The 25,897-nt window shown below is 51.2% G+C and overlaps 6 protein-coding genes across 6 annotated transcripts in view; 2 read left to right on the top strand and 4 right to left on the bottom strand.

The window, feature by feature from the left end:
- Positions 1–6,502, bottom strand: part of ARHGAP39 (Rho GTPase activating protein 39) — a 110,798-nt gene extending 104,296 nt beyond the window's left edge. Inside the window, 1 exon segment of the mRNA XM_030971504.1 lies at positions 6,443–6,502. Coding sequence (XP_030827364.1) covers positions 6,443–6,453 — 11 coding nt within the window. The 5' untranslated portion in view covers positions 6,454–6,502.
- Positions 6,503–9,652: 3,150 nt separating this feature from the next.
- LOC115917257 (feather beta keratin-like) overlaps positions 9,653–25,897 on the top strand; it is a 36,796-nt gene continuing 20,551 nt past the window's right edge. The window contains exon 1 of the mRNA XM_030971074.1: positions 9,653–9,705. The gene's annotated coding sequence lies outside the window, so the exon portion shown is untranslated. The remainder of the gene's footprint in view (positions 9,706–25,897) is intronic.
- Positions 15,539–15,877, bottom strand: LOC115917262 (feather keratin B-4-like). Its single transcript, XM_030971080.1, has one exon. The coding sequence runs from the start codon at positions 15,875–15,877 to the stop codon at positions 15,539–15,541; it is 339 nt and encodes a 112-aa protein (XP_030826940.1).
- Positions 18,920–19,258, bottom strand: LOC115917264 (feather keratin 2-like). The gene has a single exon (XM_030971082.1). The coding sequence runs from the start codon at positions 19,256–19,258 to the stop codon at positions 18,920–18,922; it is 339 nt and encodes a 112-aa protein (XP_030826942.1).
- Positions 21,663–22,010, top strand: LOC115917260 (feather keratin B-4-like). The gene has a single exon (XM_030971078.1). It carries the CDS (start codon positions 21,663–21,665, stop codon positions 22,008–22,010), a length of 348 nt encoding a protein of 115 aa, XP_030826938.1.
- On the bottom strand, positions 24,906–25,253 carry LOC115917258 (feather keratin B-4-like). The gene has a single exon (XM_030971076.1). It carries the CDS (start codon positions 25,251–25,253, stop codon positions 24,906–24,908), a length of 348 nt encoding a protein of 115 aa, XP_030826936.1.

The raw sequence follows: 25,897 nt of genomic DNA, 5'->3' as shown, positions 1-25,897 counted from the left end.
GAATTGGGTGATCTCTACATCCTCATCCCACCCAATTCCATGATTCCATGATTTCCGAGCTCCCAACGCCCCGGACCGACGGCGAGTTGAAATTCCAAAGCAACAGAAATCCCCACGTTATTCCCAGGCACCTCCTCTTCCGGACAGAAAACCACCCCGTTCCCATCCCATAATTACACTTTTCCACGCTTTTCCGTGACCTCTCCCAGCCGAGGAAGATCAATTTAAAAAAAAAACCCGTAATTCGCGCGGCGGCGCTTCCCAAAGTAACGCTTTCCAACGGCTTTCCCGGACACGCGGATCCACTGGAAGCCGTTTCCATTCCCAGGGGAACAGAGCAGAGAGGGAAGAGCAATAAAAACGCAACGAGGCCGGCAGGGAAATGTCAGCACCTTGGGAAAAGGAGGCCCAGAATCCGCCGGAATCCGGCCCCGGCGCAATTCCGTAGGGAAAAGACCATAAGGAAGGAGCCGTGCCCCAATCCAGGATTTTTCCGTGTTTTTTGGTGGTGAAGAATAAAGGGACAGAGCGGGTGAAGGCAGTCGTGGCCCAAGGGGACGAAATCCCAGGAAAATGGGAAAAGCGTTGGGGGTGTTCACCTGGAGAAGGGAAGAAAACTTTGGAGACGCTTCCAGTGCCTTAAGGGGCTCCAGGAGAGCTGGAGAGGGATTTGGGACAAGGGATGGAGGGACAGGACACAGGGAATGGCTTCCACTGCCAGAGGGCAGGGATAGATGGGATTTTGGGGAGGAATTCTGCCCTGGGAGGGTGGTGAGGGGCTGGGATGGAATTCCCAGAGAAGCCGTGGCTGCTCCATCCCTGGAAGTGTCCAAGGCCAGGTTGGACAGGGCTTGGAGCACCGTGGGATTTTGGAATCCCTATCCATGGGTAGTCTGGAAGGTCCCTTCCCACCCAAACCATCCCAAAAGCTCTGCTCCAACCCAGAACCCCAAACTTCCAAGCCCCATTCCAGCCAGGAACGAAACCTGCCAGGATCCCAGAGTCGGGAAAACCCAACAAACAAAACCTTCTCCCTCTGAGAGTCCATTCCAGGCCTCATTTGCTCCAAGTCTTTCGAGACCTTCCTCAACAATCAGGAATTTCCACAACTTTCCCTGTGGGAATGGCGGTTCCTGGTCTTGGAATGACACCACTGGGTCACTCCACTGCCTCTTCCCGTTTATTGTTGGGAAAGACTTGAAAAAAAGCTGGAAATAAGATTTATTTTCCGCTCAGGAACGTGGAGATGGGGACATCCAGCTCCACAAAAGGCAGAGTGACACTTTTAGCTCGCTAAAAAACCTGGGATTGGCGGGTTCATTCCCTAAAAATCAGGAGGGAGGAGCTGGATGTGGGAATGTTTAAAGGGCAGGAGCAGGAGGAAGGAAATAAACCAAATCCCTGGATCCGTGAAGGTCAAGGAAAGAGCGAGGGGTGAAAAATCTGAGACATGGGAGGCACCTCCCATTGGAGCAGCACAATGTGATCCTTTCAGGAGATGGAAAACAAAAAAAATCCCGGGATTTGGGGATCCCTGGGAGCAATTTCATGGATAACAACGAATTCCCAAGGGCACTGGGAGGCCTGGAGCACTCCGTTTCTTCCCCTCGGCACCTGGAGCACATTTATCCATCCCTCAAACACTTCTGGAATTAAAAATAGCCAGCCTGGGTGAGTCGGAAAGAATAAATTCCAGCCGGAATGTTTATTTTTGGGAAGAGCCAGAGGAGGAAGAGGAAAGGTCGGGGTTCAATGCGTTATTTAGAGCATGTAAGGAAATAATCACTGGAGCAAAAATGCGGGAGGGAGAGGATGGAGGAAGAGCAAGGAATGGTGATTTAAAGGATTTTTTGGGGGTTTTTTTTTTGAAGGAAGAGGGGTCACTGGAACAACTTTGGGATCGTCTTGACCAAATCTTAATCACCCACGCGAAATTCCCACCGATATTTATCATCCGGAGCGAATATTCCTGAATGAAAACTCCATAAAACAGCGACAGCACTGCCCCAAAAATCCCAGATCCGATGATTTGGGATCCCTCCCCCAAATCCAGGCCCCTCCATGGCTAAATTCTAAATTCCACCATCGTGGAACGTGCGGTTTTACGGGATTTGACATCAGTTTGACTCTGGAATCTGCCTGAATTCCCAGCTGTGTTTTGTGGTTTGGATTCGGGATTTTTTAAAAAGGTTTTCGGGTCATTATTTGGTTGGGTTTTTTGTGGCGTCTGTTCCCAAATTCCCAGAGGCGGGAACTCCAAAATCCATCATTTCTCAGGAAAGGAACGACTGCAAAGCTTTGGTTTCCTGGGAATGGTTTAAGGAGTTCCAAAAAGCCTGGAATTTTGGGATCGAGGCCTAAGTAGGTCACCATCAAATCCAGGTAAAGAACTACGGATTCATCCCAAATTTCTGGGAAATCAAGAGGGGGAAAAAAAAATCTTTAAAGGAGCATAAAGTTGAGGGAATTCCTTCCCTGGACCTCTACCTGAGAACATCAGGATTATCCATAGGGGGGACCTATGGGATGCATCAGGAATTCTCCAGCTTCCCACTAAAGAAGGGATTTGGTGGGATAAGATATTCATGGAGTGGATTCCCCACGTTCCCAGGAATTGTGATGTCCAACCAACCACACACACACACCGTTTTTCCAGAAGCCTGGAATTCCATGAAACACCTTTTTTTAAAACTGATTGTGGATCATTTGGGATGATCCAGCGATACAAAGGCCTGGAAACCCTACAAAGGTTGGACAATCCATAAAAACCACCTGGAGTTGTATCCGGGGTAAAAAAAACAAATCAGCAGCACCAATGAATAAATTCTCAAAAAAAAATCAGGATAAAACTGAACTGACCAATTTTCATGGATATCAGGAAAACCCATCGTGAAACGCAACCTGAGTCAGGATTTGGAAAACCTTCCCTTTCCTTCCAACCCTTTTCAGGGTTGAACTCCAGGATTTTAAGGGTCTTTTTCCAGCCTAAACAATTCCACAAATCCCTGACCCCTCGTTGCTCCCAGCACGCCAAGCAGCCAATCCCACGGCACAGCGGGACATTCCCAAAAATCCCTTTGAACCCATCTCCAGCCCCTCTGGAAAAGAGCAGCCCGAGGACATCTGGCTCACAGACAGCCCAGACCTTGGATTGTGTGGATTTGCAGCTGGAAAAATCCATGATTTGGGTGGGAAACGGAAAGATTTCCCTGGAAAACGAGGGCATCCCCACAGGCCTTTCTTCCCAAAGAAAACATGGAAATGCTCCTTCCCAATGGGATTAATGTTGGGATTATCCTGAAAATCCATCCCTGGTTCTGGTGGCATGAGTTGTGCCACCACCAGTGACAAAAAACTCCAATTTTTGGAGTTCACCCAAATTCAGGCTTTTCTAGGCCTGGAATTGCTCCCTGTCAGCGACCCCAGGATCCCACACTCCAATCCAGGCCAGGCTGGATTGGGATTGGATAAATCTGGGATCATGGAAAGTGTCCCCTCCTGTGGGATTAGGTGGGGTTTAAGGCCTCTTCCAACCCCAACCACGCCAGGATTTTGTAATTCAGGGTATTCCAAGGAAATCCCTTTGGAGGGAAGGGAAGGCTGCTGGATGCTCATCCTGAGGGATGGGGAAGGAATAAAACCCTCGATCCTCCCCAGAATCCACACGGAAAAACACTCGGAGAACTCCAAAATCCAACACAAAACCACACAAACAACCCAAGATCCCACAATTCCAGACCCACAACCAAATCCTGCTGCTCTCCCCACTCCCCAAAACCATCAGCAGCACCAAATTCCAGCTCCCCACACTTCCCAATCCCGCTGATTTTGGGATCCACGAACTTCCATCTGGGAAAAGCCATTCCATGGGGGAAGGAGCCCAACCAACCCCTGGATGGAAGCTCCACATCCCAATCCCAGCCCTGTCCGAGCCACCTGCTGCTGGCAGCTCCCTCCAAACATCCCAAATCCACCCGTTTTCTATGGAAAATGTGGTTTTTTGTTGTTTTTGGTTTTTTTTTTCCCCTTAATCCCACCCAGCTGCGTGTGCCAGGTGAGGCTCCGGAGCTGAGGAGCAGCTGCGGATTTCTCCGTAGAGGTCACTCAAAGGGGTTGATTAAAGTGGGAACAAATAAGAGGATAAATAAATGACTCGATGAATAACGAAACAAATGAACGACCGAACGAATAAGTGAGGGGAAAAATGTAAATAAATGAGGGGAGCAGACAGATGGGGGAGTAAACGGATGAGGAAATAAACAAGGAAATAAAGAAATGAGGAAATAAAGAAATAAGGAAATAAATAAATAAGGAAATAAATAAATAACTCCACTCCCATCCTGCAGTTTTCGCAGCCGGAGGGAAATGCGAGGAATGGGGGAAACGGCGCAGGGAAGAGAAGGGGGAAAAAAATAAAAAATAAAAATAAAAATTAAAAAAAAAAAAAAAATCCCGGACCGGCGGCTCCCTCGTCCTCGCGAAATAAAATAAATCCCAAACAACTCTGCCCCTCCACCTTTCCAAAACCAGCGGATTTGGTCCTCCAGATCCCCGCCCCAAATTCCGGCGCTGCGCATCCCGCTGCAGCCCCCCTCCATCCCACCCGGCTCCATCCCTGCCCGCTCCCCTTCGCCGGCGCATCCATCCACACCCACTGCCACCCTCCCTGCCCCCCCCGCCCTGCCACACCTTCCACCTCCATGAAAACACCTCCCGCATCCCACGGGATCCATGCCGGGCGTCCCGCACCTTCCCCCGGCCCGATCCCGAGCGGAGCACCCGCGGGGAGCGGGATGGGGATGGATCCAGCCCCTTCCATCATCACCTTCCGGGGAGGGGTGATTTAAACGGGGATGGGATCCAGCCCTTCAAACCCCTTCCATGGATCCAGCTCAAATGCTCCCGAGGGAGCAGGGTGGGATTTAGATCCCCCACGGATCAGTCCTGCTAAGGAGGGTGGGATCCAGCCCTTCCAAACCCCTCAAAAGATGGGATCCGCGCAAACCCTCCAGAGGATCCGCACCCCATAAGGAGCAGGGTGGGCTTCAAACCCAAAAAGGGGATGGCCTCTGGAGGCGGCAGGATGGGATCCAGCCCTTCCAAACCCCTCTCAGGAAGGGCAGGGAGGGATCCAGCATCTCCATATGGAGCAGGATGGGATCCAGCCCTTCCAAACCCCCCAAAAAGGGAAGGAGGGTGGGATCCAGCCCTTCCAAACCCCTCTCAGGAAGGGCAGGGTGGGATCCAGCCCTCCTCCATATGGATCAGGATGGGATCCAGTCCCTCCAAACCCCCCAAAAAAGGGAAGGAGGATGGGATTTAATCCCTCTGGAGGGAGCAGGATGGGATCCAGCCCCTCCATATGGATAAGGATGGGATCCGGCCCTTCCAAACCCCCCCCAAAAAGGGAAGCAGGGTGGGATTTAACCCCTCCATAAGGAGCAGGATGGGATGCAGCACCTCCATAAAATCCCCTGTGAGGAGCAGGGTGGGATCCAGCCCCTCCAAACCCCCCAAAAAGGAAAGCAGGGTGGAATTTAACCCCTCCATAGGGAGCAGGATGGGATGCAGCACCTCCAAAACCCCAAAAAATAGAAGCAGGGTGGGATCCAGCCTCTCCATAGCAAGCAGGATGGGATCCAGCCCCTCAAACCCCCCAAAATAGAAGCAGGGTGGGATCCAGCCTCTCCATATGGATCAGGAGGGGATCCAGCCCTTCCAAACCCCTCTCAGGAGCATCAGGGTGGGATCCAGCCCTTCCATAAACCAGGGAACAGGGATCCAGCCACGAGGAGCAGGATGGGATCCAGCCCCTCCATAAAACCCCCTGAGAGGAGCAGAGTGGGATCCAGCCCCTCCAGGTGGGATCCAGCCCCTCCACAACCCTTTCCAAAGGGAGCAGGGTGGGATCCAGCCCCTCCACCGGGAGCAGGATGGGATCCAATTCCCCCTCCCCCCATCCTCTCCCAATTCTCCCCGAAATCCAGGGTGGGGTTGAGCTCCATCCCCCCCTTTTTCCCCATCCCCTTCCCGCAGCCACGGGGATCCAGGTGGGCGCATCCAGCCCCCCCCTCCATGCACCAAAATCGGGGACGGGGGGTTTGGAATTCTCCAGCCCAACCAACACCTGGATGCAGCGCAGGTGGGGATGCCCCCCACCCAGCACCCCAAAATCCAAGCGGAGCCCCCGAAACGGAGCCGGAGGAGGACGGAACACCCAAAAAGGAGCTGAGACCCCCCCAAAGTGCTGACGGGGGGGCAAAGACCCCCCAAGGGCACCTCAAAGAGGGGGGGGGCACCCCCATAAGCGCCATATAAAGAGGAGGGGGATGCAATAAGGGGTCCCTAAAGGGGGTTTAGGGGGTGTTTGGACCATGCGGCGCAGCCCACCACCCCCAAATTCCCCCCCCCTACCCATTCCCCGCCGCGATGCCGCTCTCACCTCTCCGCCATGATCCCCGGCGGCTCTACCGCTCGCCGCCGCCGGCCCCGGCCCCGGTTCGGGCTCCCATGGCCCCCCCCGTGACCGACCCCGAGCCCCCCCCGGCCCCTCCTCGCTCCGCGCCCGCCGCGGCCGCTCCCGGCGCGCTCCGACCCCGCCGCGTCCCCGTCACCAGCGACAACGGCGGCGCGGCCAATGGGGGCAGAGCTGGGGGGCGGGGACACGCGTGGGACACGCCTCTTATTCAAATGAGGGGGCGGGGAGACGCTCCTCCCGCGGGGGATGATGGGAGGAGTAGGAGGATGGGGGTTTGGGGGGGGTGTGGTGCTCGTGCGCTCTGGGAAATACGGTAGCGCGGGGGAGGCGGGGCGTGGAGAGTGGTGCGCGTGGGCGCTGGGAATTACGGTAACCACCGAGATGCGGCGCGTATTGTGCGCATGCGCACTTGGAGACACGATAGCTTTGTGATGCGCATGAGGAAATACGGTAGTTATGATGCGCATTTGGAATTACGGTAGTTGTGTTCTGATGCGCATTGGGAAATACGGTAGTTGTGTTGGATGCACATTAGGAATTCCGGTAGTTGTTTTGAATGCGCATGAGGAAATACGGTAGTTGTGTTCTAATGTGCACTCGGAAATACGGTAGTTGTGTTGTGATGCGCATGAGGAAATACGGCAGTTGTTTTGTGATGCACACTTGGAATTACGGTAGCTATGTCACATATGCATGAGGAAATACGGTAGTTATGTTCCTATGCGCACCCAGAAATACGGTAGTTGTGTTTGATGCGCATTAGGAAATACGGTAGTCGTGTCGTGATGCGCACCTGGAAATACGGTAGTTGTGTTGTGTGAAAAATGCATGTATTTTATGATTGGCTTTTCGCAAATATTAAAATGAATATTATATGCGTTGTGTTGGAAAGTTATGCTGTATTAATTCTCTTAAGTAGTGCGTTAAATATAGTTTTGGGTCATAAAAAAGTCAAAATAGAAACTGTGCTATGTAGGATACTTTTTTTAAAAAAAGGACTCACAGCGAGATAGCAGCCACAGGATGCCTAAATCTTTCAGAGAAAAAGAATTTATTGCCCCATTATCAGGAGAAACTTCTTCCCACCTCGAAGGCGCCGTCAGGATTCAGAGGAAGAAGCTGACGATGACCAGACAGAATCCTGTGTTTGAACGGAATTTATGCATCATGTATGAGATGTATGAATATGCAACAAGTCATTGTTTTTAAGGGTTAATCCTCTGTTCACGTGCGTCCTTTTTCCGGCTTATTTTGCCCAGAAAAAGGTTACCCGGACATCCGTAACTCTTTGTCTTTATTGTCTCATATTGTCCTAATTCAATTTGTCCAAATTATTATTACTCTAATTGTATTGCTATTTTTATAACCATTTTATCACTATTAAACTTTTAAAATTTTAAAAGACAAGTGATTGGCGTTTTTCACATGTTGGGATGCGCATTAGGAAATACGGTAGTTGTTTTGTGATGCGCACTCTGAATTACGGTAGCCGCACCGCGCAAGCGCATTCGTGGCTAGGGGTTGCGCTGCTCTTTGGGAATTACGGTACTTGTGCGCATGCGCGTTAGAAATAGCGTATTCTGGTATCCAGTTGGAATTACGGTGATGGTTGTGCGCATGCGCGCTGGGAGATACAGTAGGGCGCAATACACGCTTGCAATTACGGTAGTGATGGCGCGCATGCGCGTATGGAAGCTGTAGTTATGCCGCGCAGGCGCATCGGGAAATACCGTGCCTTTGGAATTACGGCGATTGAGATGCGCATGTGTAATTACGGTAGCCGGGCTTGGATGAGCATTTGGAATTAGGGCGGTTGTGGTGCGCATGCGTATCTGGAAACGCGGCGGTTGTGGTGCGCATTTGTAATTACGGTATGGCGGTGCGGCGCTTCTGGCCCTACGGCAGCTGAGGTGCGCATGCGCATTTGTAAATACGGTACCTGGGGTGCGCGTGCGCTCTTGGACACACGGTAATACGATACACATTGGCCATTACGGTACTTAAGGTGCGCATGTGTATGTCGAGGTACGGTAATTGACGCGCAAGTCGAATTATTTTAGTTGTGTTGCGCGTGCGCATCTGGAATTACGGTAACCTTGTGATGCGCATTTAGAACGCGTTACTGTCAGTGCGCATGCGCACAGTGAAATTACGGTAGCGCGACGCGCAGTAAAAAAAAAATCCGGTATTTCTTTTGCACATGCGCATTTGAAATAGCGGCGGCGGTGATGCGCATGCGCACTAGAAATTACGGTACGGCGCGATGCGCACTTAAAAAATTTACGGTACCCGCGGCGCGCACGCGCATTTGTAAATACGGTAATCCCGTATTTCCCCAAGTTTTGAGGGGGGGGAAACACGCGTGGGAGCTGCAGGGGGCGCCCCCTGTGCCCCCCATCCACACCCACGTTCCCATTCCCTCCCTGGTGTCTTTGGGATGGGGATGGAGACCCCAGTCTGGGAGGCTCCAACCGCTCCGTGTCCCCCAGCACCCCAAAATGCCCCTGTGGGACACGTGCACGCCAAAATACCCCTGTGGGACACGTGCACCCCAAAATACCCCTGTGGGACACATGCACCCCCTCCCCCCACTGTCCCCCCATGTCCCCACACCCCCTGTGCCTCCCCATCCCCATTCCCATTCCCTCCATGGTGTCTTTGGGATGGGGATGGAGACCCCAAACTGGGAGGCTCCAACCCCTCCATGCTGTCCCAGCTCTGCCCACTCTTCACCCTGGGGGTTCCCCCTGAAATTTGTTCACCCCAAATTTTTCCCTCCATCACACATTTCCTCACTGGGAGCAGCACACCCCAAAACCCCAAACACCCCAAGAACAAAGCCCAAAATATATTTTTTGAAGGACAAAGGACACCTGGCCAGGGTGACAATGGAGTTGAGGACACCACGAGATTTTTGGAGCAGCTTTCACCCCGTGGCCAAAACTCGGGGAAATTTCAATTTCTCAGGAGGGGGCAAGTTGAGTCACGGTGAGAAACCAACCGCAAAACCCTTTTATTCCCTTTCCAGCCTCAGCACAATCCCTGACTTGCAGTTTTTCCAGGAATTTGGCCGTCTGTCTCAGCAGTGCCCCGGGTGCTGCTCACATGTTCTCCTCTCCACGGCTGTGAGAGCTCCCTCACGTCCAGCCGTGGGTTTTTTTGGGAGCAGAAGGACCCAAAACCCGCCAGGTTTTCTCCTTTGGGACGTGCATGGAGGCTGGGAAAGGGTGAGTCAGTGAAATTTTGGTTTTTTTCCTCCCGTTCCTGTTGCTCTTTAGGTTTAGTTTTGGAAATTTTTTTTTTTTGGGCTGGTTGCTTTTTATGGTTTTGGGGTTTTTTTTCCTCAATTTAATCTGATTTTTACAGAATAAAAGAGCAGCTTTGTCCTTTTCTCTAAGCGTCCTGATCCGAGGAAATCCATTCCGTCACCAAATCATGGAATGGTTTGGGTTGGAAGGGAATTTCATGGAGTTCCACCCCCCCTGCCATGGCCAGGGACGTCTCCCACCACCCCAGGGTGCTCCAAGCCCCGTCCAACCTGTCCTTGGACACTTCCAGGGGAAAATCAGGACATCTCTGAGGGGTGTGATGTGGCACTTGGGGACGTGGTCGAGCTCCCTTCTGACCCACAACCATTCCATGATTCCATTCCTGGACTTGGCCTCTCTTTGTTCTGCCTGGAGCTTTCCAGGGAAGCTCCGAGCGAATTTCCCTGACTTTTAAACCTTGATTAAAAATGAGATGCCAACAACTCGAGCCCGTGAATTCCCGCTGTCTCCATCACCATGGAAACGTGAGACTGTTGTCTTTTAATATTTTTAAGTTATATAAAGGCTTGGAACAACTCTGAACACCCCCCCCCCCAACGATTAAACAAAAGGAATAGTGGAAAAATTCAATTCACTTTTGCATCAAGAAAATGATGGGAATGGATGATCTGGAAGGTCTCTCCGAACCTGAACCATTCCATGAATAAAATCCAATCCCATTTATTCCACAGCCCAAATCTTGGAGTGCTGATGTTTTAATCCCATTTTTTTTAACACGCTGCTCCCTCTCCATTCCCCCCAGCCTGTTGCAAATCCAACCTTAAGGAATGAAGCTGGAGAACAAGAGTCCTCCAGGGCTGGAGAGCATTTTTTGGGATGATTTTTTCCCCCATGTCGGTGATTTTGCTTTCCTGGCTCTCCTGATGTTCACACAAGCCTGAATAGTTTCTAAATTCATAAAAAATGAATTCATTCATAAATATAAAAATATTATATAAAATAAAATATAAATTTAAAAATATTCATTCATAAAATCTTTATTTCTGTTTGCTTGGCTTCTCCAAAGGGTGTCCCTGTCCTTGTCCTTGTCCTTGTCCTTGTCCTTGTCCTTGTCCTTGTCCTTCCCTTTTCCTTGGGAAATTGGGAAATGTTGTTCTTGTCCCACCTGGGAGCCGCAGGAATTCACAAAGTCCTCTTGAGTAACAGCAGATTTTGGGAGTGGAAAATATAATTTCAGTCCCCGAGAAATTAATCGTATTATATTAAAAATATAATTTCAGCCTTCACCTGAGTCCTCTCCCGGTTCTTGAGCAATCCTGCCAGGGAATAACAAAACTGGGAGGAGAGGAAGGCTCGGAGCCTGTCCTGGTGTACACAGGGCCAAGGAGGCCCAGGAAGAAACCCCAAAATTCCCTTTAAAGCTTGGCCCTAATGAGGTGAACGGGTTGGGCTCCTAAATCCTCATGGAATGGTTTGGGTTGGGAAGGACCCTAAAATCCACCTGGTTCCATCCCCTCATTCTCCCAATCCCTTTGTCCGGGCAGCTTTTCTCCGGAGAGGTGAATTCCGAGGCCGTGGGGTTCGGTTTGGGCAGAGCCATCACTCCAGAGGCTTTTCCAGGCTGGAGGGACTTGGGCTCCCTTCCCGGGGTCAGGAGTAACGGGATGCTGGCAGTGGGATCCTGCAGGGAAGGGATGTGGCCGACGGATTTGCTTCCTTTGTTTCCCGTGGAAAGTTTGATTTGGCTGGAATCTTTGGGAAAGGGCCTGGAGGGACGGGAGAAGGGGAATGGCTTGAACTGACAGAGGGAATTTGGGATGTTGGGCATGAATTCCTCCCTGTGAGGGTGGTGAGGGGCTGGAATGGAATTCCCAGAGAAGCTGCGGCTGCCCCTGGATCCCTGGAAGTGCCCAGGGCCAGGTTGGGCAGGGCTTGGAGCAACCTGGGATGGTGGAGCGGGGTTGGAACGAGACGATCTTGATGGTCTTTTCCAACCCAAAGCATTCCATGATTCCATTTCAAATTGTAACAGCGGCGTTTCTCTGAGGGCTCCTGTTGAGCTTGGTACCTTCTTGAAGGAATTTAATTTAATTCTAATTTATAGGAATTTCAATCAGCAGAGGGAGGAGAATCCAAGTGACGTCTCCTGTTGAGGAAGAGCGGTGCCAAACTTCCTCCTCACCAAAATATTGCTGCTGCTCTTGCTGGAATTATTTTGGTTGGAAAAGACCTCCAAGGTCACAAATTCCGGCTATTAACAGCACAGAGCCGTCCTTTCAGCTGGAAAGGTCAGCACGGGTTTTTAGGTGATATTTAAGGCGAGCAAACAAACAAAAAAAAGAGATTTGGTTGGAAACCCAGGGCAAGAATCCTTTTCCTGATCCTCCAGGATTCCAGGTGGCCCCGAGAGGACGGATCTGTCCTAATGTGGTGCTTTAAGGGATTACTGGGAGATCATTAAAATCACTCTGCAGCAGCTTGGATCATCCCTCGTGGTTTTGGGATGTCCTAAAGGCGTTATTAGCTGCGTCCTAAAAGTCTGGTGGAGCGGGGGCTCCTGGCTGGCTCCCGACGGATCGGGAATTTCTCTCCGTGCCTGGTGGATTTTGCACATGATGAGTCTTGATGAGCTTCGTTAGCTCCGGAGCAGCTAACGAGCAACCAGGATGGCAGGCTTGGAGCAAGTCATGGAACCGAGGGATGATGGAATGATGGAATGATGCTTGGAGCAACCTGGGATGGTGGGAGGTGTCCCTGCCCAGGCAAAAATGTTGGAATTAAAGATCTTCAAGGTCCCTTCCCACCCAAACCCTTCCACAATTCCATGACCTCTGGATTGTCCCAAACTTTCCATCAGGGTGGGGACAGGGAGGGCAGGAGGTGACAACACCCAAAATTGGTGGTCCAAGGACCCCGTGGATGGTGAACAGTGACACGGAATTGGTGCAGAACTGAGGGGTCTGAGGCACCCGGCAGATTTGCTTTGGGAAATTTCAGAATTTGTTCTTTTTATCATCATTTTTAGCATCATTTTGCCTTTGGATCATTGTCCTTCCCCCTTTCTCACATTTTGCATTTTTTGGTTTTTTGCCATTTCTCCCCTCTTTTTGTTAAATTTATTCTTTTCCCTTTCTCCCTCTATTTTTGTGGGCTTATTTCTCAATCTTAATAATTTCTTTAGGTGGAGTTTTCTAACCTGGTTTTTTCTATTTTTTGGCAGCCTTTCTCCCCCAGAAGGCCTTTGCTGGGTGCTTTAGTTTTGGCATTTATTCTGATTTATTCTGGAGAGGATTTGTGGATTTACTTAAAACCGAGGGTTTTGGGTTTTTTTACCTTATGGGGTTATTTTTCCTTCCCCATCTGCTTGCGGGGGTCTGTTGATGGTTTTATCAATTGCAGCTGGTTTTGAGGGTTTATTATTAGTATTAAAAAGTGGAAAATCAGGGGTCCTGATTCCACAGGATATGGAAAAGGTGAACAGCACTTTCACCTCCACGTCGAAGTGTCGTGAAATTAATTGTTCAGGTTGATTAAACTCTCACTGTCAAAGGCACAAAAAAAATCTGGATTAATACAAATTACATTTTATTATATTTTGTCAAAATAGAGTTTGATGGGAAGATCCACTCTACTAATTAAAATCATATCCTAAAATTATTGTGGTTGGAAAAGACCTCCAAGGTCGTCAACATGGATGAGACATAAAAGGGAACATCAAGTTAGAATTAATTCAGAATTATTTATGTGGATAATGAAAAAGCTTTTTGGGATTTTATTAGGGGGTTTTCATTGTCTTATCACTGGTTTATTGTTCTTATCAATGAAGTGGCTCATTAGGATTGGCCACAATTAGAAGAGGGACTGAGTCATAGGTTCCAGATGGACAAAATTGGATATTTATAGATTTATAAATATATAAATATATTTATTTAAAGGCAATATATTTATATTTATATTTATATTTATATTTATATTTATATTTATATTTATATTTATATTTATATTTATATTTATATTTATATTTATATTTATATTTATATTTATATTTATATTTATATTTATATTTATTGTAAGGAATTGAAATCTTGGAATCAGCTTCCAAAGGGGCGTAAAATCACGGAATTTTTGAGATTGGAAATGGCCTCTGGGACTGAGTCCAGCTCTTCTTTCCCCAGCAGTGCCAAAGCCACTCCCAACCATGTCCCCAAGTGCCATTCCCACATGGATGTTGGTCCCTCTCGGGGATGGGGAATTCCAGGAAAGAACTTTTCAGTATTTGCTTTCCAAAACAAATATTTCCAATTCCATGGGAATTGTTTTCAAACCAACCCAGCCTGGCCTTGAACGCTTCCAGGGATGGAAGTGAGGCACGGGATGGTTTTTGTGAACATTCCTTGGCCTTGGCCTCAGTGCAGGACACAGGAGATGCCTCGGACAATGAGGGAATTTTTCCCTTTGGAAAAGGGACCAGAGCCTGTTTGGTCAGCGCCTTACAGGTTATGGAATGGGTATTGGAATATAACACATTTTTATAATTCCATTTTATAACTCCAAAAGCCCATTTTTTATTCACATACCTCATTTTTTTTCACTTTTACAGACTCCAAGTGGTTGGTAATTTCTTGCCAATTACTTTATTGGTTATTAACAAGTTATTCTGTATTGATTGGTCGCTCAAACCCCCAGTGTGTACGTGCAGGAATAGTTGTTTGTGAGAGATAATTCTCATTTTTCTATCTAACACTGTAAAAACAGTTTGTACAGGTGTAAGTTGCTTTTTTTCACCCAGGAATAGATTATTTTGGTAACAAACTGCTCACACCAGGATTGCTTCCACATGGAAAATTGCACAGTGCTAGCGTGGCAAGGCCAGACACTGATTTTAGGAGAGCAGGCTTCATTTTATGAGGCCTTTCTTTATAATTTTTCTTACATTTTTAAAATAATTTTTAATAATTTTAAAAAATGATTTTTCTACCTTACTCCAACAAATGGGGACATTGAAGTCAGTGCTGAACCCATGGAAAGGAATAACACATTTTTCCCACTTCTTTTTTCTCCTCTTCCTTTCCACCTTGCCTCCCGAATTCCTTTCTGATTCTCCTTCCCAACCTAGGGAAGGAGGTTGGTCAAAAAGGAAAGAAAAATTACACCAGCAGTTGTTTGGGCTGAAATATTTTCCTGAATAAGTCTTGGCAGCTTGGAGGGTCATGTCTGCTGGGATGAGTGGGAAAAGGGTGAACACCAAACCTAAGGCCTGCTGGAGCTGATGGAAAATGGAAACCTGGATTCAGGCTGTGAGAGGGTGGAACACTCTTGGGAGAAGAAAGAAAAAGGAGTCAGCTGAGGCTATGATGCAGGAAAATTTTATTGAGGCAAAGAACAAGTAAAAAGCAGGAGAAGTAAATAAAATTGAGCTGGTCTGAGGTGGAACAGGACAAACATCAGCACAGATCCTTTGATTGCAGCAGGTGTGGCCAGAGCATCAAGGGTTTCCTGCCCCACAGTGGGAGCAGCCAGGCAGAGGTGCCCGAGGGTCTCTGGCTTGGGGTTTGTCCAGAGGGGAATGGACAGAGCCAAAGGATCCGTGCAGAGCAGGGAGTGGGAGAAGAGCAGGAGGCAGATGGGCCATGTTTGCTGGCAGTGTGGCCTGCTGCCTGCTTGGTGCCCTGAGAGCAGGAGATGGAAGTCCTAAACCCATCTAAGAATCGTGTCCCAGAGATGTGTCCTCAATGCCTGAGATGAGTTCCAGGGAGGGGCTGGTTGGTGTCAGGGGTGGTGCTGAGGGCCCTTAGCAGATGGAGCCATAGCCCCTCCTGCCATAGCAGCCCAGGCCTCCCAGGCCATAGCCAAATCCACGGCCATAGCCAAGGCCGTAGCCAAAGCCACCAAATCCCCCAGAGATGGGCTGTCCCTGCACACTGAGCTCAGTGCCCACGGCAGCCGAGGAGGTGGATCCGACGGCGGTGTTCTGGGGGAAGGAGGTCATGATGGGTCCTGGCAGGGTGACCAGCACAGGAGAAGGCTGGATAACAACTCGGGAATCCTGGCATTGCAGGGCACAGGGCTCGTTGCAGCTGTTGGCCAGCGGGGTGGGTCCGCAGGGTTGGCAGATGTTGTAGCAGGCCATGGGTGTGGTGTGGAGGGTGCCTGGAAGAGAAGGGATGAAGTTAGACAGCGGTGTGGGTGTGAATGGGGCAGTGATGGAGAAGGGTGAGGGAGTGTGGAGGTTGTTGTGGGGCTGTGGGGAAGTGTGAGGGCTGCTGAGGCTGGCGCTGAGAAAGCTGGAAGAGAGGGGTGAGAGGTGCAGGAGCAGGAGGGTCAGGGGTTTGAGACTCACCTGGTTGTTGGCAGGAGCAGGAGGAGAAGGCTTGAGGAGAAGTGTGTGAGGGAGAGAGGCTCTGGGCCGGCTTTTATGCTGGTCCTGGAGGGGTGGGACAGCCTTGTCCCATGGCCTTGGGGTATTTTTTAGGCAGCCGCTCTTTCGTTACTGGTGAGTCATGAGGTGGGGAATGTTTTCCCTCCCACAACTGTGCGGTTTCGTGTCCAGCTCTTGTTGCTCTGTCCATTTGACCTTGGCAGGAACATTAATAATTTGGTATTTGGGTGGATGTGATTGTTCAGTGTGCTTCAGTGAGGGCTTAATAAGCAACCAGAGCCCTGAGGATTTGCGATGTCATCAGTGACGTCATTTTGTGGCACTCGAGTGCTGTGCTTTGTTGGTGCATTGTGAAGACTGGGACTCTGTTTTGTGCTGCTAGATGTCCATCAGTCATTGTGTTGCACCCAGGAATGCTGAGGGAGCTTCTGAGGACAGCTGGAACAGCTTGGCAAGGTCCTGGTGCCTGGAAGTTCTTTGTGATGGATGAGAGAGATCTCGTGGCCTTGTGTCTTGAGTGGGATTGAGAGACGATCTGGAAAATGAGAGCATGGTCGGGCTGAGCTTGTTCCAATGTTTGGTTCCATTTGTATTTCTCAAATTTACATGACAGCATTCTCTGTCATTTAAAGTGCATCCCTTGACCTGGTTTAGAAATCCAGTAAACAAACAACAAACCAGTGCCCCGTCCCTTTTTTGCCAGGGCTGTGACCTCGATTCTCTCATTCCGCATTCAAGCCACGAGGTTTCATAACTTTTGTTCTATAAATGTTAGCATTGTGTCCCTCTGAGCAAAACCAAGTAATTACTAACGGACAGCCAGTGTGGTCCTCTCCCCTCCCCTCTCACGGTTCCAGTGTGTCTTTGTAAATTCTGTGATTCCACGTCCCTCTCTTGAGGCCTTGTCCACCTGACCTTGGTGGCAGCTTTTAATTCTTTTAATTGCAAATTACAGTGACCAAATCCTGCTGCTGATGGTTCATGCCTGGGCAGGCTGAAGACGTGAGCAGGACTTTGGAAAGCTGGGATGTCATCATTTAGGTCATCCCGTGGCCATGGTGTGCTGTGGCTTGTGGGTGTGTTGTAAAGAGATGTCCCCAGTTTCTCTCAGCTTTGTCAGGCTGGGCTGAGCTTTGCATCTGTTCCAAGTATCTGGTGCTGCCCCTTCCATCACATTCCCTTGTTTTTGCATTTCCCCAGTCTGGCAAACTCTGTCACTAAACCTTGATTTTCGTGTTGGCCGTGCTCTTCTATGTTGATTTTACAGTTTTGATATCCAGGGCGCTCTAGGTCCCAAATTGAGCTGAGGTGTGAGGACAATTCTCTGGTCGGTATTTGATGGTCAGAATGAGGATTTGGAGGTTGCCCAGGGCTGTTGGAGGTGAGCATTGCATGATCCTCAGCAACCAGGCAAGTCCAAGTTGTGTCAGTGCCCAGCGTGGTGGCCTGAGAAGGCTCTAAAAGGGCTGGGTCCAGAGGCTTGTGCTCAGTGTCCCAAAGTCCAGATGGCAGCAAATCCCCAGGATCCAAAAACTGGATCCTTTTGGCCAACACTGAAAATCTGAGTGGTCCTGGGTCTGCTGGAGCTCAGCAAGGACAGGTGCCAAGCCCTGCTTCTTGGTGAGGGGAGTCATCCCGGATGGGATAAAATGTCTGAGTCTCAGTTGGAACAATTGTTTTCTTCTCCAAAAAAAGCCTTTGTGGTTGTGGTTGAGGAGAAATGGAGCTGGAGGTGTCTCTGTACCATTTTGGGAGCAGGAATCTCAAGTGTCTAGGATCTGGAATGCTGTTATTACCAAGCAGGGGGAGGTGACTTTTCCTGTCTGCTTAGCACTGGTGGGGTCACATGTGAGGGGTTGTGGGCAGTCCTGGCTAGCCCAGTGTGAAAATGAAGTCGATTTAGTGAATCAAGACCATTTCAGAGCCAGAAATGCTCTAAAGGAGGATCTTTCCCAGAGGAGAGGCTGAGAGCTGGGACTCTCAGCCACCAGTGTGTGCAAATCTCTGGTGGCAGAGGATGAAGTTGAGGGAGCCCTGCTGAGAACAGGGAGGAGGACAAGAGGGCAAGAGCACAAGGGAAAACAGATGGAATTCCGAGGGAAAAGAAAGCGAGGATTTTTCAGTGTGAGGTTGGTCGCTGAGGTGAAGAGGAGGTGGAGACCGTGGGAAATCAAAACATGAACTGTCCATGGTGCTGGGAAACTCTGCGCTTGCTGGTCCTGCTTGAGCTTCAGGGAATGAAGCACTTGCACACCAGAGCTCTTGCCCAAGTAGAAAATTCTATAAGTGTTTATTCAGGGGGCTTGGGGGTCTCTCTGGGAAGAGAGTTTGTCTGCTGGCAGAGAGACATTTTGAACAGGAGAGCATTAATGTGTCAAAGCCTTTGGTATAAAAGGTGTTTGGATTGTAAAATATATTGAAAGACTCCCCCCCTTCTCTGCTTCATGTGCTGGTCTTGTTTGTTACTGGTGGTGGTAGCTCTGTTAAATGTTGCTGACATATTTCCTAGAGAAAATTCTTGTGCCCCATTTCCTTTCACCAAAGTCCTGCTGAGCCCTGGCACTGTGCTGGGTGCTGATGTGAGACCACTGGAACTCAAAAAGGAAGAGGAGGCATCTCAGGCTTTGCTACAGAAAAACTTTATTGAGGCAAAAGAACAAAGAGACAAGAAAATGAAATGGAAGGGATCCAGAGTGAGCTGCAAGCAGGGCAACGATCAGCCGAGCTGCTTTGCTTGCATGAGCTGTAGCCAGAGTGCAGAGCTGGTGGTGTCAGGGGTGGTGCTGAGGGCCCTTAGCAGATGGAGCCATAGCCCCTTCTGCCATAGCAGCCCAGGCCTCCCAGCCCATAGCCAAATCCACGGCCATAGCCAAGGCCGTAGCCAAAGCCACCAAAGCCACCAGAGATGGGCTGTCCCTGCACACTGAGCTCAGTGCCCACGGCAGCCGAGGAGGTGGATCCGACGGCGGTGTTCTGGGGGAAGGAGGTCATGATGGGTCCTGGCAGGGTGACCAGCACAGGGGAAGGCTGGATAACAACTCGGGAATCCTGGCATTGCAGGGCACAGGGCTCGTTGCAGCTGTTGGCCAGCGGGGTGGGTCCGCAGGGACTGCAGAGGCTGTTGCAGGCCATGGGTGTGGTGTGGAGGGTGCCTGGACGAGAGGGGGGTGAGGGAGGGCAGAGCTGTGAGGATGAACGAGGGGTGAGAGAGTGTGGAGGCTGTTGTGGGGCTGTGGGGAGGCGTGAGGGCTGTGGAGGCTGGGCTGAGCATGCTGGAGGAGAGGGGTCAGGGGAGCAGGAGCAGGAGGATCAGGGGATTGAGGCTCACCTGGTTCTTGGAAGAAGCAGGAGCGGATGGAGTCTGGAGAAGTGTATGAGGGAGAGAGGCTCTGGGCCAGCTTTTATGCTGGTCCTGGAGGGGCGGGACAGCCTTGTCCCATGGCCTTGGGGCACTTTGCAGGCCACAGTTCCTGCATGTCTCAGAGTGGTGAGTCCTGCGGTGGGGAGTGTTCCTCCTTCCTGGAGTGCTGCAGTTTCACGTCCTTCCCTTGGGGCAGTGTCCATCTGACCTTGGCGGCAGCTCTGAACTGCTAGAATTAGAGACCAGTGTGTGGTTGTTGGTGGCGCGTGTCAGGGCACGTAGAAGGTTCAGCCAAAGCTGAGGAGAACTCGGGTGTCATCTGAGGTCATTCCATGGCATATTGGGAACATGTCCCATTTGCATTCTTGCGTCCTGCCTGAAAGAGCTCCCAGCTCTCTCAGCTTCTGCGTGTTTCAGGGACATCGCAGACCTCAACCCTTTGGGCCCTGCCATTCATATCCTTCTCAGGCCACCACACAGGACATCTGGATGTGCCTGGGTTGTTGAGGATTGTGCAATACTTGCCTCCAAAAACCCTGGACAACTTCCAAACTCTCTTTCTGACAATCAGACATTGCCCCGAGAATGATCTCGCTCCTCCACACTCAGTCCAAGTGAAGATCCCCAAACCCCTGAATATCAAATCCTTCCATCACTGTAAAACCTCCAGACAAGAGGCACAGCAAGACACCCTCAGAGCATGACCGATGGTAAAGGTGATGTCTCCAGTCAGGCTTTGGCAGCTGGGGAAATAGCGTGGAGAGAGGGAATGGGGTGGAAGGGGCAACACTGGATACTTGGAAAATCTCTAAAGCCCAGAGCAGCTTGTCAGGGCTGAGAGAGGCTGGGGGAACTTTCCACACAACGCCCACAGGACCACAGCAAGCCAGAGCTGCAGGGTGGCCTCAGTTCTCCAAGGCTTTGGTCACATTTTCATCCTGCACCCACAACACCAAAATTTCATCTCCAAAAGGCACACCTAAAGGCTGCCGCCAAGGTGAGATGCACACGACCTGAAGAGAAGGACGTGGAATCTGAGAACGCCACAAAGTAATGCCCAAATAATGGCAGAGAAGGAAAGAGGAGTTTGTTGATCTTCCGTTAGTTATTGATGGTCATTTGCAAAGAGGAAAATAATACTAAGACTCAGAGGTTATAAATTGTGAAACCTTGCGGCATGAATGCGGAAGAAATGAATTGACGTCACAGAGCAGCCTGGGAACAAAGGGATGGGCCCCGTTTGTTGTTTATTTCTTAAATTTCTGACAGAGGTCAAGAAATACATTTTCAATGACAGACTAGGTTGTTGTTTAAATTTCGGAAATCCAAAAGGACCATAACACTGTGATTAATACAGCCTGAACAGCCTCACGTTTCCCAAATACCCCCTTGACCCCGTTCAAGACAGAAGGCCAGGAGCTCTCCTTCATCCATCAGGAAACGCTGCCAGGCACAGGGACCTTCCAAGATTTTGCAGAGTGACCGCCCCAGGACATCAGCAGCTCCCTCAGCATTCCTGGGTGCAACGCAATGACTGCTGGACATCCAGTGGCACAGAAGAGAGTCCCAGTCTTCACAAGGTGCCAACAACCCACGGCACATGAATCACGCCACAAAATGACCACACTGATGACATTGCAAATCTCCTGGGATGTGATTGTTTATTCCGCCTTCCTTGACAAACACTGAACAATCAAATCCTCCCAAATACCAACTCCTGACAGAAAGCTGCCTCCAAGGGCAGATGGACATGGCCTCAAGAGCAGGACATGGAATTGCAGAATTGCATAAAGGAAAACACTCCCCACCTCATGACACACCAGGCTGGGCCAGGCAAGAGCTGCTGCCTCAAAATGCCCCAAGGCCATGGGACAAGGCTGTCCCGCCCCTCCAGGACCAGCATAAAAGCCGGCCCAGAGCCTCTCTCCCTCACACACTTCTCCAGATTCCTTCTGCTCCTGCTTCTTCCAAGAACCAGGTGAGACTCAAGCTTCTGACCCTCCTGCTCCTGCACCCCTGGCCCCTCTCTTCCACCTCACTCAGCTCCAGCCTCAGCAGCCCTCACACCTCCCCACAGCACCGCAACAGCCTCCACACTCCATCCCTGCCCCTTGCAACCCTCACCCCTGCCCTGCATTACCTGCTTCTCTTCCAGGCACCCTCCACACCACACCCATGGCCTGCAACACCGTCTGCCGTCCCTGCGGACCCACCCCACTGGCCAACAGCTGCAACGAGCCCTGTGCCCTGCAATGCCAGGATTCCCGAGTTGTTATCCAGCCTTCCCCTGTGCTGGTCACCCTGCCAGGACCCATCATGACCTCCTTCCCCCAGAACACCGCCGTCGGATCCACCTCCTCGGCTGCCGTGGGCACTGAGCTCAGTGTGCAGGGACAGCCCATCTCTGGGGGATTTGGTGGCTTTGGTGGCTTTGGCTACGGCCTTGGCTATGGCCGTGGATTTGGCTATGGGCTGGGAGGCCTGGGCTGCTATGGCAGAAGGGGCTATGGCTCCATCTGCTAAGGGCCCTCAGCACCACCCCTGACACCAACCAGCCCCTCCCTAGAACTCATCCCAAGCATTGAGGACGCATCTCTGGGACAAGATTCCCAAGGGACTCAGCACTTCCATCTCCTGCTCTCAGGGCACCAAGCAAGGCAGCAGCCATGGGCCCAGCCCAGCTGTCCCCAAACACGGCCCATCTGCCTCCTGCTCTTCTCCTCTCTCTGCTCTGCATGGACCCTTCGGCTCTGTCCGGCCCCCTCTGGGCAAACCCCTTCTCCCAAGCCAGAGACCCTCGGGCACCTCTGCCAGGCTGCTCCCATGGCAGGGCAGGAAGGCCTCGATGCTCTGGCCAAACCTTTGCCAAAGGAAGGGCCCTTGGCTGATGGTCGCCCTACTTGCACCTCAGACCAGCTCCTTTCCACTGGCTGCTCCTGAGTTTTCACTGTTCTACCTCAATAAAGATTTCTTGCATCACTACCTCAGATGACTCCTTCTTTCTTCTCCCAAGCTTCTTCCAGTCTCACTCAGCGCTAAGCCAGGCTTGTAGAGGCCCCTGGGGTGGGTGAAAAAGTGCACCAAGATCCCTCTTAGGTGTTATTTCTGCAGTTCCATGAATCACTGACACATGTTGCTCTTCCAGTGTTTTATCAAATGAACCCTTCATCTATTGAAGCACAAACCTGGACACACCAATGCACGTCCACCCTTGTCTCTGGCGCAAGCCCCTCGTGGGTGCTGTGTGCAATTTTTCTGGACACCAGTTGCTCCTGCCCATCATCATCTTCCAGGGTGATGTCCAGCTCTGGCTGAGCAGGTCCATGTCTTCCTCGTTTCCAGGTCCCAGAGCTGAACTCAGATCTCCAGCCTCACCAGAGTGGAGCAGAGGAGTAGAATCCCCCCCTCACCTGCCCCCAACGCTCTGCGGATGAGCCCGGGACACAGAGGGGTTTCTGTTTGGTGCATTCACATGGCAGGGCGTGTCCGATACTTCATCCACCACCACCCCGAGTGCTCCTGCTTGGGCTCAATCCCCTCATCACCCAGCCTTTATCCTGCATGGTTGGGATTGCTCCAATCCAGGTGCAGCAGATTCTGCCCCTGCTCGGCTCTGATGATTTTGGGGAACCCTGTAAATCTCTGGGTGAGTGGGAACAAGGAAGACAAGACTGAGGTGAGGGATATCCCGGGCATGGCCTCGAGGATGCTCCATGGCTGAAAGTTTGGGACAGCCATTGCCCATGACATTGGGGCATTTTCCAGGCCAGCTGCTCTTGCCTGACACAGCCTGGTGAGTCACGAGTTTGGGAACACTTTCCTTCCCACAGCTCTGCAATTCCATGTCCCGCTCTTGAGGTCCTGCCCATCTGGCCTTGGCAGCAGATTTGATGAGCTGTTATTCATCCCAAACTTGGTGAATGAGGGAAGAGGTGTCAGTGTCCTGCACCTGGACTTGTGCAAGTCCTTTGCTCCTGTGCCAGACACCATCCTTGTCTCCAAGCTGCAGAGATGTGGGTGTTGGTTGGACCCTTTGGTGGATAAGGAATGGGTGGGATGGTCTCACTCAGAGAGTTGTGGTCAATGACTCCACGTCCCTGTGTGGAGAACAGGGATGAGTGGTGACCCACAGAGACTCATGTTGGGATTGTTATCATTCTGAATCATGGCCAGAAATCAGGGTGCTGGTATTTAGTGGGATGATCAGCAAAAGCAGGGAGCGCTCCAAGCTGAGTAGTGGGGTTGGATGTCTGGAGGGAAGGGATGGCATTCAGAGGGGCTAGAACAGGTTGGGAATGTGAGATATTGTCAATCTCATGAAGCTGAACAAGGCCAAGTGCAAGGTCCTGCATGTGGTTTGGAGCAATTCCAAACATGGCTGTAAACTGGACAATGAGTGGATTGAGAGCAGCCCAGAGGAGAAAGCCTTGGGGTGTAGGTGGATGAAGAACTGGAGCTGCCCCACCGTGTGAATGAGCTGGCCAGAAACTCCCTGTGTCCTGAGCTCATGTCCACAGCATGGGCAGAAGGTGAGGGGGGGAATTCTGCCCCTCTGCTCTGGGTGGGGTCAATTGGAAAATTGTGCTCAAGTCTGGGAGGTGAAAATAAGGGAGAGATGAAGCAGCTTGGGCAGGTCTGTAAATGGGGCTGGAAGATGATGAGGGTTGGGAGCAAACGGTGTGCAGACAAAATGAACCCAGGGGCTTGTGCCAGAATCTAGGATGGACCTGCATTGGTGTGTCCAGGCTGTGATTATGCAAGTGAAGTTCTCCTATGTGATGGACACAAAGTGTGTCAGTGTGGCCCAGCGGGTTGAGGAACTGCAGAACCAATTCAGAGAGAGGTGTTGGTGCAATTTTCACCCTCCACAAATGGCGTGTAAACATGTGGATTTGTGCCCAGTGTGGTTGGCCCGCCTTTGTCAGAAAAATGTTGAAGGAGACGTCTCAGGTTGCAAGGCAAGAGCATTTTATTGAGGCAAAAGAACAGTGAGAGGTCATGAGCAGCCAGGAGAACAAAACTGGTCTGAGGGACAAGTAGGGCGACCATCAGCCAAGGTCCTTTGAGTGCAGTAGGCTTGGCCAGAGCATCAAGGACTTCCTGCCCTGAACTGAGAGCAGCCGGATGGTGAAGGTTCCCAATGGTCTCCAGCTTGGGAGAAAGGATTTGCAGAAGAACAGATTGGATAGAGCTGAAAGGGAGTGGGAGATGAGCAGGAGGCAGATGGGCCATGTTTGCAGGCAGCCCAGGCTGGCCCTTTTGCTGCTGCTTTGCCCTGAGAGCAAATGATGCTTAAGGAATCAAAAGAACCAAAATTGCTGAGTCTGTTTTAGATTCTTGTCCCAGAGATGTGTCCTCAATGCTTGGGATGAGTTCCAGGGAGTGGCTGGTTGGTGTCAGGGGTGGTGCTGAGGGCCCTTAGCAGATGGAGCCATAGCCCCTTCTGCCATAGCAGCCCAGGCCTCCCAGGCCGTAGCCAAATCCACGGCCATAGCCAAGGCCGTAGCCAAAGCCACCAAAGCCACCAAATCCCCCAGAGATGGGCTGTCCCTGCACACTGAGCTCAGTGCCCACGGCAGCCGAGGAGGTGGATCCGACGGCGGTGTTCTGGGGGAAGGAGGTCATGATGGGTCCTGGCAGGGTGACCAGCACAGGGGAAGGCTGGATAACAACTCGGGAATCCTGGCATTGCAGGGCACAGGGCTCGTTGCAGCTGTTGGCCAGCGGGGTGGGTCCGCAGGGTTGGCAGATGTTGTAGCAGGCCATGGGTGTGGTGTGGAGGGTGCCTTGGAAGAGAAAGGGGGGTGAGGGAGGGCAGAGTTGTGAGGATGAACGAGGGGTGAGGGAGTGTGGGGCTGTTGTGGGGCTGTGGGGAGGCATGAGGGCTGTGGAGGCTGGGCTGAGCGTGCTGGAAGAGAAGGGCCATGGAACAGGAGCAGGAGGGTCAGGGGATTGAGGCTCACCTGGTTCTTGGAAGAAGCAGGAGCGGATGGAGTCTGGAGAAGGGTGTGAGGGAGAGAGGCTCTGGGCCAGCTTTTATGCTGGTCCTGGAGGGGCGGGACAGCCTTGTCCCATGGCCTTGGGGCATTTCGCAGCCACAGTTCCTGCGTGTCTCAGAGTGGTGAGTCCTGCGGTGGGGAGTGTTCCTCTTTCCTGGAGTGCTGCAGTTTCACGTCCTTCCCTTGGGGCAGTGTCCATCTGACCTTGGCGGCAGCTCTGAACTGCCAGAATTAGAGACCAGTGTGTGTGGTTGTTGGTGGCGCGTGTCAGGGCACGTAGAAGGTTCAGCCAAAGCTGAGGAGAACTCGGGTGTCATCTGAGGTCATTCCATGGCATATTGGGAACATGTCCCATTTGCTTTCTTGCGTCCTGCCTGAAAGAACTCCCAGCTCTCTCAGCTTCTGCGTATT

The sequence above is a fragment of the Camarhynchus parvulus genome, chromosome 2, assembly GCF_901933205.1.
Source record: "Camarhynchus parvulus chromosome 2, STF_HiC, whole genome shotgun sequence".
Taxonomy (NCBI): Eukaryota; Metazoa; Chordata; class Aves; order Passeriformes; family Thraupidae; genus Camarhynchus; species Camarhynchus parvulus.
The sequence above is the reverse complement of the archived record's forward strand: the minus strand, read 5'-3'. Positions and strand labels throughout refer to the sequence as shown.